The following is a 14,009-nucleotide window of genomic DNA, read 5'->3' as shown; positions in this document are numbered from 1 at the left end:
CCCCATATCACTGCAAAGTTCTCACTGCAAATCTGTTTTTGCTCACCATTATGTCCAAAAGCTTATCACCCCAGTGGCTGGCATATGTTAAGTGTACAATAAACATTTGTTGAATGAAATAATGAAACCCTGTCACAAATGTTCTGGAAAACTAACACCAGCATTAAAAGATTATTGGTAAAAAAAAATAAAAAAAAATAAAAGATTATTGGTAGCTTTTAGTTGAAAACATAATTTACCTGTCACATTCAAGTTCCTCAGGCCATCGCATACCAAAAGTGTCGATTAGTTTTTTGCAATCAGAATATACTTTCTCACAAAACTTACGACAAGGTGGAACCACATTAATTTGGTCTGTGCACGCTGGTACGAAAGCTTTGCAAAGGAAAGTTTCAATGTTTGGTGAACATTCCAAATTTGCAAGGGGAAGAAAGGGCTATTAAGAAAAACAGCAAGATAAGTAAGGTTAGAAAACATTTTAATAACAAATGAATGAAATTAATTTACTATTCATACGCCTTTTCACTTACACTCCAAAAGAATCTTTATCTCTCTCAATACAGTCAATTTTTTTCACTTTTATGTATTTCTAAACTGATCTCTCTTTTTTTAAATTTTTATTTATTTATGATAGTCACAGAGAGAGAGAGAGAGGCAGAGACACAGGCAGAGGGAGAAGCAGGCTCCATGCACCTGGAGCCCGATGTGGGATTCGATCCCGGGTCTCCAGGATCGCGCCCTGGGCCAAAGGCAGGCGCTAAACCGCTGCGCCACCCAGGGATCCCCTCTAAACTAATCTCTATGCCCAATGTGGAATTGAGTCATGTACTCTACTGACTGTGCCAGCCAGGTGCCCCTCAATATAGTCAAATTTTAAGGAGATAATTTCAGTTGGTCTGTTAGACTTATGAACACTTCATACGCAATGGAATATTATAGTTCTATTAAATTATACATTTTTTAAGAAGATGAGCTAAGTCAAATCAAAAGCAAAGCATGAATTGATTGCTAGGTAAAATAAATTATGCAAATATCCCATTTATAAGTATATACTGGAACACCCAAACACTGTACTAAGCATTCTAGAGAGTGAAGGAATGTTTGGGGCAGAGGAACAGCACAGAAAAGGCATGAGTATCACTAGAATGTGTATATGCAGGGCAAGCTCAGAGTGGCTAGAATATAAGGTCAAAGAGGTGGTGTTAGGGTCCAAGTAAGAGAGGTGAGATTGGAGGTATGCTGGGCCTGATCCTGGAGACCAGGAATGACAATGGTAAATTGCCTGGATTTTCAAATCAAGGAATGAAATACTATTGGAGAGTTTTAAGCAGGGAGTATCTCTAGAGTCTGACAGCTGAGCTGGTATGCTGGACCCCATTCATTGGCTTTGTGTGACTTTGTCAAATTAACTTTTCTGTGCATTAATTTTTTCATCTGTAACATGGCAATAATAGTAGTACCTGTTCCGTAAGACTGTCATGAGAATGGAATTAATAAGTGTAGTACACTTCAAATAGTGTTTGGCATTTAGTAAGCACTCAATAAACATCAGATTGTGATGATTACACTTTAGAGAATACAGATGACTTCTGGATAAACCTGGCACACTAATCACAGATGTTGACCCCCTTTCCCTCCTCATGCTTCCTCACTAAAATTATAATAAAGAGAAAAAAAAGGTACTAACCCATTGGTAAGTGAACAGAAGAGACCACATGAGCATATCTGACTTTTCTGGAGAACAAAAACAACAAGCCCCAACCTTTCCAAGACAGGAAACTATTAGAGGAATGGAAAGTGAGAGGCAGCCCGGGTGGCTCAGCGGTTTAGTGCCACCTTCAGTCCAAGGCATGATCCTGGAGACCCGGCATCGAGTCCCATGTCGGGCCTCCTGCATGGAGCCTGCTTCTCCCTCTGCCTGTGTCTCTGCCTCTCTCTCTCTCTCTCTCTGTGTGTCTCTCATTAATAAATAAATAAAATCTTTAAAAAAAAAAAAGGAATGGAAAGTGACATAATGGAACACAGGACAGACTAAGAACTAGGAGTGGAGGGATTCAGGTGACAAGGAGCTGACGTGCCCTAAATACTCTGAAAATCTAAGTTCTTTGAGATACCAAGTAACACAAGAGGCTACCCTCACACTTACCCCAGTAGCCAGAGGACTACTGCATTCTACCGGGGTTGTTTCCAGGAAAAAGGCAGCTAGTGATGGTGTGCACTTGGGGCATCAGGCACAGGGCAAGAATACAGCACAAAGTGAAAAGAGGGTGACTGAATAACAGTCTACCTACAGAAACGTGAAGCCCTTATCTTCCTGTTCCTGTTCTGCTCAGGCATATACCCACCATCCTCATTCTATGAAAAAATTCAACAGTCTTGAAGAGCTCTACATTCTGACAATGAAAAAGACAGTTGACCTTGAATTCACCCTACTATGAAGTCCATTACTAACAACCCCCATTCTTGCAAATGGAGCTTTTTAGTGCCCCACACAAATATAAATGGGCAGCCAAGGATCATCAGGCATTTGAACAAAGCCTCCCACATCAAATAGAGACCAAAACAAACAAGTAGATAATTGAATATTTGGAGGAAACAGAGATATAGGGAACAGAAGAAAACAAATCACAGAATAAACAAAAACCTTAATATCTTAAATGAGAAGTTACTGCAGTCATTTAAAATGGATGGAGTGCTAGAGAAAATTAAAATAAGATAGCACGAATAAAAAATAAAACAAACTACAGAAGGATAGAAGATAAAACTGAGGGAAGAGATGGACAATCAGAGAGAAAATCCTCCCAATCAGAGGATCAGTCCAAGTGTCCAACACATGACTAAAGGAGTTTCAGAAAGAACAGGGAAAATGGGGGTGTATGGATGGATGATAATCAAAGAACATAAGAACATTTTTCACAACAGAAGGGTACTAGTTTACCAAATGAAAAAGCTGGCATCACACTGCAACCTTACTAGTAAAACATTTCTGGGCTTTAACTACAATTTATTTTTAAGATTTATATATTTATTTGAGAGAGAGCATGAGCAGGGGGAAGGGCAAAGGGATAGGGAGAGAGAGAGACTCTTAGGCAGATTCCTTGCTTCTGAATATCTAATATCAGATACTAGGAGACAGTGCAAAAATAACTCTAATATTCTCAAAGAATATTACTTTTAACCTGGAATTCTATACCCAACCAAACATTTAGGTAACAGTAAAATAATGACCTTTTTGGCTCTGTAAGGAATAAAAAATGTTAACTTTGAAGCAACTAGAAGACACAGGATTCCTAAAACCAACTGAAGGAATATGAATAAACCATGAAGAAAAATGACATAGGACTCAGGAATTAGTTGATCCAAAACTGGAGAATGGCAAGAGGAAGCCTTAGCATGGCAGCTATGTATCTATTGCAGAAAGCAATCAGGGCAAGGAGGAATGTCTTAGGGAATGGGAATGGGGGACTGGAATTGACAGGTTATATGATATTTTGAGCATCTGGAAAAACTGCTGTTACATGTCTAAAAATCTGCTGGGACATCAGAAAAAAAAATTAGCTGTAGGTACATAAAAACAAAGTAAATGGGGAAAAAAATGCAGTTACTACATTAAAAAAGAGGAAGGGTACTAAAGAAATAAAGGGGCAGCCCGAGTGGCTCAGCGGTTTAGTGCCGCCTTTGGCCCAGGGTGTGATTCTGGAGACCCAGTATGGAGTCCGACGTTGGCTCCCTGCATGGAGCCTGCTTCTCCCTCTGCCTCTCTCTCTCTCTCTCTCTCTCTCTGTTGTCTCTCATGAATAAATTTTTAAAAATCTTAAAAAAAAAAGAAATACAAGCAATCAAAGCATAGTACTTGACTCAGTAATGTACAGTATTTAATGTTCCTAGTAATGCTAGCACTCACGATTGATTTAATCAAGAGCTGTGTTAGAAGGTTGGGCGGATAAGTAAAAAAGGTAGAGTAAGACAAATTATCAACTGCCATAATAAGAGAATAAATAGAGACTGCCTGAAGTTCTAAATGAAAGAATCACTAAGTAACAGAGTAAGCATATTAGAACATGGCCCAAGTATCAGAAGATCCCTGAAAAAGTTCAAAGTCGCTGCCTTTGGGGAAGAGGACTGGGATGGGGAAAAAGAAGAGTGGGCAGGAACTGCTGTTTTTCTATTAAAAGCCTTTAATATTGAGAATTTTCTTCCAGCTTTATTTGGGTATAACTGGCATACAATAAAGTGAACATGTATAAAGTGTAAACTTTTCTGGGTGTTTTTTTTTTTTTTTTTTCTGGGTTTTGAAACCATTATCACGGTCAAAGAAATAAATGTATCTATCACACAATGAAATCCTTCCAATCCCTCCTTCCTATCTCCCCTCTTACCCTATCCCCCTACCCCAAGACAGTAACCTCCCCTGGTTAATCACTGATATGCTATCATTATAGAGTGGTATTTCCTAGAGTTTTAGATAAATGGAATAATACAATATATATTCTTTTTTGTCTGGCTTCTTTCACTTGGCATCATTTTAAGATTCAATCATGTTGTTCTGTGTATCAACAGTTCATTCTTTTTAATTGCTAAGTAGTACTGCATTGTGTGTTTACACCATAATTTGTTTATCCATTCACCTGTTGATGGGACAGTTTGAAGTGCCATGGGACATGAGGGTGGATATCCACTAGCTGACAATTAAATAGAGCTCTGTAGGTAAGAGACTTTAGGTAGGACATAGATTTGGAACCCATCATTATAAAAATGGTAAATGAAATATGTGAATGATATTACCTAGAGAACATGTAGAGTAAGAGAAGATGAAAATTCAGATTCAAGAAGAATGGGCTGAACTTACATATTAATATTCTCTTCTCCAAATGCCACTGAAATGGGAAAAGGCTTAAGGATAAAAAAAAGAAAATCTATAGCTCTACAAAAAAAAAAAAAACAGGAAAAGTTCTTATCAATGAACTATAAACACTGAGACATTTCTGAAAGATAAAAGGGAATGGAGGTGTAGCATCTGGTAAGACGGTGGAATGGGAGGACCCTAAGCTCACCTCAGCCCACAGATACAATTAGGTTAACGCTCATATCAGTGTAAATAACACATCTTGTCCCAGAAAAGAGGGACACCTGAGTGGCAGTGGCTGAGCATCTGCCTTTAGCTCAAGTTGTGATCCGGGGGGTCCTGGGATCAAGTCCTGAATCAGGCTCCCCACAGGGAGCTTGCTTCTCCATCTGCCTTTCCCTTTGTGTCTCTTATGAATAAATAAATAAAATCTTTAAAAAAAAAAACCGCGCGCACACACACACACACACACCCAGAAAAGAACTAAAAGACTGGCAGAACAAACTCCACACTAAAGGTGGAAAAGAGGCCACAGTGAAGAGGGTAGGAAGGGTGGATATGTGTTCAGAGCTAAACAAACCCTGGAGTCCTTAGAAAGGAGGGAGCCATGGACAGAGAGAGGGGAGAGAAAGACTGTCATATAGGAGAGTCTGCATGGGAAAGATGATAATTTAATAATTAGAGGGGCTTTGATAATTAGAGGGTCTGAATTTTTTGAGTTCTCACAATCAGTGGGACTTAAAGCCTGGGATTTAAAAAAATCAGCACGCTGCTTTCTGGGAGAGCCAACTGAGTCCCCACTCTTAAAGAGGCAGCACTACAAACAATCCGTAGAGATACAGTATATACGCAGCAGCCTGGGGCATCGGGGAGGGTTATTTGCTAATTTCAATGTGTGTCTCCAAGCGATAGAGATCCCTGGGTGACTCCCTCAGGAACAAAGGAGCTAGGTGGAACCACTTCCCTTCCCCACCTCCCAGAATGAACACATGGCTACTTCTGGGAACTAGCCCAGAGCCAACACTCATTACCTACCTTGCTTGTACCACCATCTGCCCACTTAGGGGATCTGCCCCCTCTCGCCAAGAATGCCTCAGTCCCAGCACTGAGGGTCCCCTCCCCAGAATACTGATATACCTTGCCAACACCTTGTCTCCCAATCTCTGTGCTTTGAGAAGCCTCAATCCTCCAGTGGCAGTGAGTCCAACTGAAGAGCAGCATGCCTCCTTAAAACTGCAGGCCCCTTGCCTTTGGCCCAGGGCACGATCCTGGGGTCCCGGGATCAAGTCCCGCATCCGGCTCCCTGATGCTCCCTGCGTGGAGCCTGCTCCTCCCTCTGCCTGTGTCTCTGCCTCTCTCTCTCTCTCTCTCTCTCTCTCTCTCTCTGTGTCTATCATGAATAAATAAATAAATCTTTAAAAAAAACCAAACAAACAAAACTGCAGGCCCCATACCAGCAGCCACATCAGCCACACACCGCATTAGCAGCAATTCCCCTCTGCTAGCACAAACCAGGCAGTGTGCAAGCAACCATGACAGGGGCCAACACCACTCCAAAGTGATTCCTGCCCTTGGGTGAAGGGAAGATAACCACACACACCAGTCAAGTGGTACCAACAGTGGGCTGGAGGCAGACAGTTGGTCTGACTACAGGTCCTGCCAACTAATAAAAGCTTCTCAGGGGAAAACACCCTTTAGTTTGGTGCTACATCATCTCAGGCAAATGCCTGGTCTGACTAAACTCAACCCCAAGGTGATCCTACACTGGCCCACTAACAACACAGGCCACAACACTGCCCACAACAGGCAAAGAGAGCCACTGCAGAAGACTGGACTAAAGGCAAACATGGCCAACACATAGCAGTAGGGCGCATGCAACACCCACAGGAGGCACCTTGAGGGACCAGATTCTGGTGAACAGGGAACACTGTACTGCAGGGCACTACAGGACATCTTCTTCATAAGGCCATTACTTTCAAGATGTAGCTGACTTTCCTAACACAGAGAAACAGACACAGAGAGTTAGATCAAATGAGGAGACAGAGGGATATGTACCAAATAAAAGAACAAGACAAAACCATAGCAAGACACCTAAGTAAAACAAATATAAGTAATAATGTCTGATAGAGAATTTAAAGTAATGATCATAAAGACAGTCACTGGCCTTGAGTAAAGAGTGGAGGACATCAGTGAGACCTAAAAAAGAGATTAAGAGAACCAATCGGGCAGCCCCGGTGGCTCAGCGGTTTAGTGCCGCCTTCAGTCCAGGGCATGATCCTGGAGACTCGGGATCAAGTCCCACATCGGGCTCCCTGCATGGAGCCTGCTCCTCCCTCTGCCTGTGTCTCTGCCTCTCTCTCCCTCTCTCTGTGTGTCTCTCATGAATGAATGAATTAAATCTTAAAAAAAAAAAAAGAACCAATCAAAGATGAAGAACACAATATATGAAATTAAAAATACACTAGAGGTAGGGGCACCTGAGTGGCTCAGTCGGTTTACTGTCCAACTCTTGATTTCAGCTCAGGTCTCCATCTTAGGATCATGAGTTCAAGCCACACATTGGGCTTTTGGCTGGGTATGGAACCTACTTAAAAATATATATACTAGATGGGATACAAAGTAAGCTAGAGGAAGCAAAATATGAATTAACTACGTGGAGGGCAGACTAATTTAAAGTAATCAAGCTGGGCAGGTGAGAGGAAAAAATACACAAAATGAGAAGAGACTTATGGGAACTCAGCAACTTCATCAAGCACAACATTCTCATTACAGGAATCCCAGAAGAAGAGAGGGAAGACAGGGAAGAAAACTTATGTGAATAAATAACAGCTGAAAATTTCCTTAATCTGTGGAAGGAATTAGGTAACCAGAGCCCCCAACAAGAACAACCCTAGGAGGTCCAAACCAAGACACACAGTAATTAAAATTGCAAAAAAGTAGTGATAAAAATTTTAAAAGCATCAAAGGAAAAGACGAAAGTTACATACAAGCAGAAACCCCATACGTCTATTGGTAGACTTTTCAGCAGAAACTCTGCAGTCAAAAGAAAGTGGCATAATATATTCAAAGTGCGGAAAGGAAAAAAAGTTTGCAGCCAAGAATAATCTATCCAGCAAGGCTATCATTCAGAATAGAAGGAGAGAGAAAAAGTTTTCCAGACAACAAAAGTTAAAGTAATTCATGACCACTACGCCAGTTCAACAAGAAATGGTAAAGGGGACTCTGAGTAGAAAGAAAAGACCATAAGTTATGAGTAAGAAAAGTACGAAGCACAAAAGCAGTAAAATTAAGTATACCTGTAAAAATCAGTAAAGAGACTCACGAATTAAAAGAATATAAAGTGTGACTCCATTTACCTAAATGCAGCAGGGGAGAGAGTAAGTAACAGGTTCAAATTTAAGTTATCACCTTAATATAGACTGATATATATATATCCAAGTATTTCACTAAATAAAGCCAGAAAACCATGAGAGAAGAGAGCGAGAGAAGAAAGGACACAGGAAAACTACAAAAATAACTACAAAACAAGTTACAAAATAGCAATAAATACATGTCTATCAAGAATTACTTTGAATGTAAATGGATTAAATACTCCAATCACAAGACATAGGGTGATGGAATGGATTAAAAGACTAGACCCATCTATACACTGCTTATAAGAGACTCATTTCTGACCTAGGCAGATTGAAAGTGAAGGGATGGAAAAGCATTTATCTTGCAATATATGTGAAAATAAAATTGTGGTACAACATACTTACATTGGATAAAACAGATTTTATTTTATTTTATTTTTTAATATTTTTATTTATTTATTCATGAGAGACACAAAGAGAGAGAGAGAGAGAGGGGCAGAGACACGGGCAGAGGGAGAAGCAGGCTCCATGCAAGGGAGCCCGATGTGGAACTCGATCCCAAGACTCCAGGATCACGCCCTGAGCTGAAGGCAGGCGCTTAACCGCTGAGCCACCCAGGCATCCCATAAAACAGATTTTAAAATAAAGACTATAACAAGAGACAAAGAAAGACACTATGTTATCATAAAGGGGACATTCCAACAAGAAGATGTAACAATTGTAAATATTTATGCACCCAACATCAGAGCATTCAAATACATAAAACAATTTGTAACAAACATAATGGAACTAACTGATAGTAATACAATAACAGGATTACTTTAACACTCCACATACATCAACGGATGGATCATGCAAACAGAAAATCAACAAGGAAACAGTGACTTTGAATAACAGATATATTCAGATCATTCCGTCCTGAAACAGAAGACTATATATTCTTTTCAAGTGCACATGGAACATTCTCCAGAACAGATGACATATCAGGTCACAAAACAAGTCTCAACCAATTCAAAAAGATCAAAGTCATACAATGCATCTTTTCTGACCACAATGCTATGAAACTAGAAATCAACCACAAGAAAAAATATGGGAAGAACACATTGAGGTTAAATAACATGCTACTAAGCAATAAACAGATCAATCAAGAAATCAAAGAAGAAATAAAAAATTACATGGACAGAAATGGAAATATAAATACAATGGTCCAAAATCTTTGAGATGCAGCAAAAGTGGTTCTAAGAGGGAAGTTTATAGCAATACAGGTCTACCTCAAGAAGCAAGAAAAATCTCAAACAACCTAACCTTACATCCAAAGGAACTAGAAGAAGAACAACAAACAAAACCCAAAACCAACAGAAGAAAATAATAAAGAGCAGGGCAGAAATATATGATATAGAAACAAGAAAACCCAATAGAACAGATCAATGAAACCAGAAGCTGGTTCTTTGAAAAGATCAACAGAGATAAGAATTAGAGACCACGGAGAGGTAGAGGGCAAAAGGCAAGGAGCCTGCTTCCTGAATCGGCCTGCAGAAATCTTCCTGCTGAATGCTCACAGCTGACTGTGTGGACACAAAGTATTTTGTGGAGTCTTTGAGGGTTCAGGGGTTCAGGATTTATCTCTTACAGTAATTAATGCTTTTAATCTATTGGAGTGAACAGATGAAAATTAAATGACTCCACAAATTATTCAGGTAGAATTAAAATGCCCTGCTCAGTCAGAGAATACTAGGGCAAACCTAAATAAATTAGAGTCACTTCTGAATAGCTGAAATTTGAGAACTGTGATCTGATATGACTTTATTATGGAAGGAGGCTGTATAATAATGGGGATAATATTTGGTCCTGTATCATAGGGTTATTCTGAGGACTGAATATTGTATTGTAAATAAGCTAATAATTACACACATAAATTAATAAAACATAATTAAACATTGCCTAAATCATAGTGAACAAACAGGATTCATAAAGAGAAAGAAAAGACTCAAATAACCAAATCAGAAACGAAAGAAAAGAAGTAACAACCAACACCATAGAAATACAAAGGATTGTAAGAGAATGCAAAAAATTATATGCCAACAAATTGGACAACCTAGAAGAAATGGATAACCTCCCAAAATTGAATCAGGAAGGAATATAGAAAATTTGAACAGACCAATTACTAGCAATGCAATTGAACAGATCATCAAAAAAACTCCCAACAAACAAAAATTCAGAGCCAGACAGCTTCACAGGTGAATTCTAACCACATTTAAAGAAGAGTTAAAACCTACTCTTCTCAAATTTTTCTAAAAAATAAAGGAGGAAGGAAAACTTCCAAGTTTGTTCTATAAGGCCAGCATTACTCTGGTACCAAAACCAGATAAAGGCACCACAAAAAAGGGAAAACTACAGGTCAATATTTTTGATGAACATAGACACAAAAATCCTCAATAAAATATTAGCAAATCGAACCCAACAATACTTTAAAAAGATCATTCACCATGAGCAAGTGGAATTTATTCCTAGATGCAAGGGTGGTTCAATATTCACAAATCAATCAACATAATGCATTATATCAATAAGAGAATTGATAAAAACTGTGTGATCATTTCAAAAGATGCAGAAAAAGCATCTGACAAAGTACAAAATCCATTTGTGATAAAAAACCTTCAAAAAAATAGGTTTAGGGGGAATATACATCAACATAATAAATGTCTCATATCAAAAACTCACAGCTAACATCATACTCAATGGGGAAAAACTGAGAACTTTTCTCCTAACGTCAGGAACAAGACAAGGATGTCCACTCCTAGCACCTGATTATTCAACATAGTACTGGAAGTCCTAGCCATAGTAATCAGACAACAAAAAGAAATGGAAGGCATTCAAACTGGTAAGAAGATGTAAAACTTTCACTATTTGCAGATGACATAGTATTATATATAGGAAACCCTAAAGACTCCACCAAAAAACTACTGGAACTGATAAATGAATTCAGCAAGGTCGCAGGATACAAAATCAATGTACAGAAATCCACTGCATTTCTATACACTAATAATAAAGCAGTAGAAATAGAAATTAAGAAAACAATCCCATTTAAAATTTCATGAAAAAGGGCAGCCCGGGTGGCTCAGGGGTTTAACGCTGCCTTCAGCCCAGGGCGTGATCCTGGAGTCCTGAGGATAGAGTCCCACATCGGGCTCCCTGCGTGGAGCCTGCTTCTCCCTCTGCCTGTGTCTCTGCCTCTCTCTCTCTCTCTGTGTCTCTCATGAATAAATAAATAAAATCTAAAAAAAAAAAAAAAAGTTCATGAAAAATAAGAAAATACCTAGGAATAAACTTAACCAAAGAAATGAAAGACCTGTACTTTGAAAACTGTAACACTGATGAAAGAAACTGAAGAGATATTCAAACAAATGGAAAGATATTCCCTTGTTCATGGATCGGAAAAACAAATATTGTTAAAATGTTTATATTACCCAAAGCAATCTACATATTTAATGCAATTCCTATCAAAATACCAAGAGCATTTTTCACAGAACTAAACAATTCTAAAATTTGTATGGAATCACAGAAGACCCTGAATAGCTAAAGCAATCTTGAAAAAAAAAAACAAAACTGGAGGTATCATAATTCCAGACTTTAAGCTATATTACAAAGCTGTAGTAATCAAAACAGTATGGTACTGGTACAATAGAGGACACCTAGATCAAGAACAGAAAAGAAAGCCCAGAAATAAAACTGTAATTATATGGTCTGTTAATCTTTAACAAAGGAGGCAAGAATACACAATAGGGAAAAGACGGTCTCTTCGACAAATGGTGTTAGCAAAACTGGACAGCTACATGCAAAAGAATGAAACTGAACCACTTTCTTATATCAAACACAAAAATAAAGTCAAAATTGATTAAAGGCCTAAATGTGGGGGCAGCCTGGATGGCTCAGCGGTTTAGCGCCGCCTTCATTCAGCCCAGGGCCTGATCCTGGAGACCCAGGATCGAGTCATGTTGGGCTCCCTGCATGGAGCCTGCTTCTCCCTCTGCCTGTGTCTCTGCGCCTCTCTGTCTCTCATAAATAAATAAAACCTTTAAAAAAAATAAAGACCTAAATGTGAGACCTGAAATCATAAAAATCCTAGAAGAGAGTACGGACAGTAATTTCTCTGATATCAGCATAAAAACATCTTTCTAGATAGGTCTCCTGAGGCAAAAGAAATAAAAGCAAAGATATACTATTGGGAGTATATCAAAATAAAAAGCTTCTGGGGCGCCTGGGTGGCTCAGTCATTAAGTGTCTGCCTTCAGCTCAGGTCATGATCTCAGGGTCCTGGGATCAAGCCCCACGTAAGCCTCCCTGCTCAGCAGAAAGCCTGCTTCTCTCTTTGTCAGCTGCTCCCCCTGCTCATGCTTTCTCTCTCTGTGTCAAATAAATAAATAAAAAGCTTAAAAAAAAAAAAAAGCTTCTACACAGCAAAGGAAATAATCAACAAAACTAAAAGATAACCTACTGAGTGGGAGAACATGTTTGCAAGTGATATATCCAATAAGGATTAGTATCCAAATATACAAAAGAACTGATACAATTGAACACAAGAGAACAATCCAAGTAAGAAATGGGAAGAGGACGTGAACAGACATTTCTCCAAAGAAGACATCCAGATGGCCAACAGACACATGAAAAGATGCTCAACATCATTCATCATTAGGGAAATGCAAATCAAAACCATAATGAGACATCAACTCGTATTTGTCAGAATGACTAAAATAAAAAAACTCAAGAAAGAACAAGTGAAGAAAACAGAATCCTTTTGCACTGTTGGTGGGAATGCAAACTGGTCCAGTGACAGTGGAAGACAGTATAGAGGTTCCTCAAAAAATAAAAAACAGAACCACCCTATGATCCAGTAATTGTACTACTGGGTATTTACTCAAAGAATACAAAAACACTAATTTGAATACACACTGCTTTGTTTACTGCAGCATTATTTACGATAGCCAAATTATGGAAGCAGCCAAAGTCTCCACTGATTGATGAATGGATAAAGAAGATGTGGTATACGTGTGTATACATATGCACACACACATATATATTTACATATATAATGGATAGTATTTAGCCATAAAAAATAAATGAAATCTTGCCATTTGTAACAACATGGATGGATCTAGAGAGCATAATGCTAAATGAAATAAGAGAGTCAGTGAAAGACAAATACTATATGATTTTCCTCATATGTGGAATTTAAAAGACAAGACAAAGGGTAGCTCTTTTTGAGGAACCTCCACACTGTTTTCCAGAGTGGCTGCACCAGCTTGTATTCCCACCAACAATGTAGGAGGGTTCCTCTTTCTCCATATCCTCACAAACATCCCTATAACCCAGCAATTGGACTACTAGGGATTTACCCTAAGGATTCAAATGTAGTGATCTGGGGGGCACCTACACCCCAATGTTTATAGTAGCAAAGTCCACAACAGCCACTATGGAAAGAGCCAGATGTCCATTGACAGATGAATAGATAAAAATGTGGTACATATATACAATGGAATGTTACTCAGCCATCAAAAAAAAAAAAAATGAAATCTTGCTATTTGTAATGACATGGATGAAACTAGAGGATATTATGCTAAGTGAAATAAGTCAATCAGAGACAGACAATTATTACATGATCTCACTCATAGGTAGAACTTAAGAAACAAAACAGGATCATGGGGAAGAGAAGAAAAAATAAAACAAGAAATTAGAGATGGAGACAAACCATAAGAGACCCTTAATCATTTGAAACAAACTGAGAATCGATGGAGGGGAGGTGGGTAGAGGGATGG

General features: G+C 38.8%; 1 protein-coding gene across 7 annotated transcripts in view; it reads right to left on the bottom strand.

Annotated features, from left to right (window-relative positions):
* FZD6 (frizzled class receptor 6) overlaps positions 1-14,009 on the bottom strand; it is a 40,893-nt gene that overhangs the window by 10,338 nt on the left and 16,546 nt on the right. For 6 of the 7 annotated variants that reach the window (XM_025450425.3, XM_049093306.1, XM_025450427.3 and 3 more), the window contains exon 3: positions 240-436. The exons of the other annotated variant lie outside the window; for it this stretch is intronic. In XM_025450425.3, coding sequence (XP_025306210.1) covers positions 240-436 — 197 coding nt within the window. The remainder of the gene's footprint in view (positions 1-239; positions 437-14,009) is intronic. 7 annotated transcript variants of the gene reach the window in all.

The sequence above is a fragment of the Canis lupus genome, chromosome 13 (assembly GCF_003254725.2).
Source record: "Canis lupus dingo isolate Sandy chromosome 13, ASM325472v2, whole genome shotgun sequence".
In the NCBI taxonomy this organism is placed as follows: Eukaryota; Metazoa; Chordata; class Mammalia; order Carnivora; family Canidae; genus Canis; species Canis lupus.
This window is presented reverse-complemented; position numbering and strand designations above follow the sequence as displayed.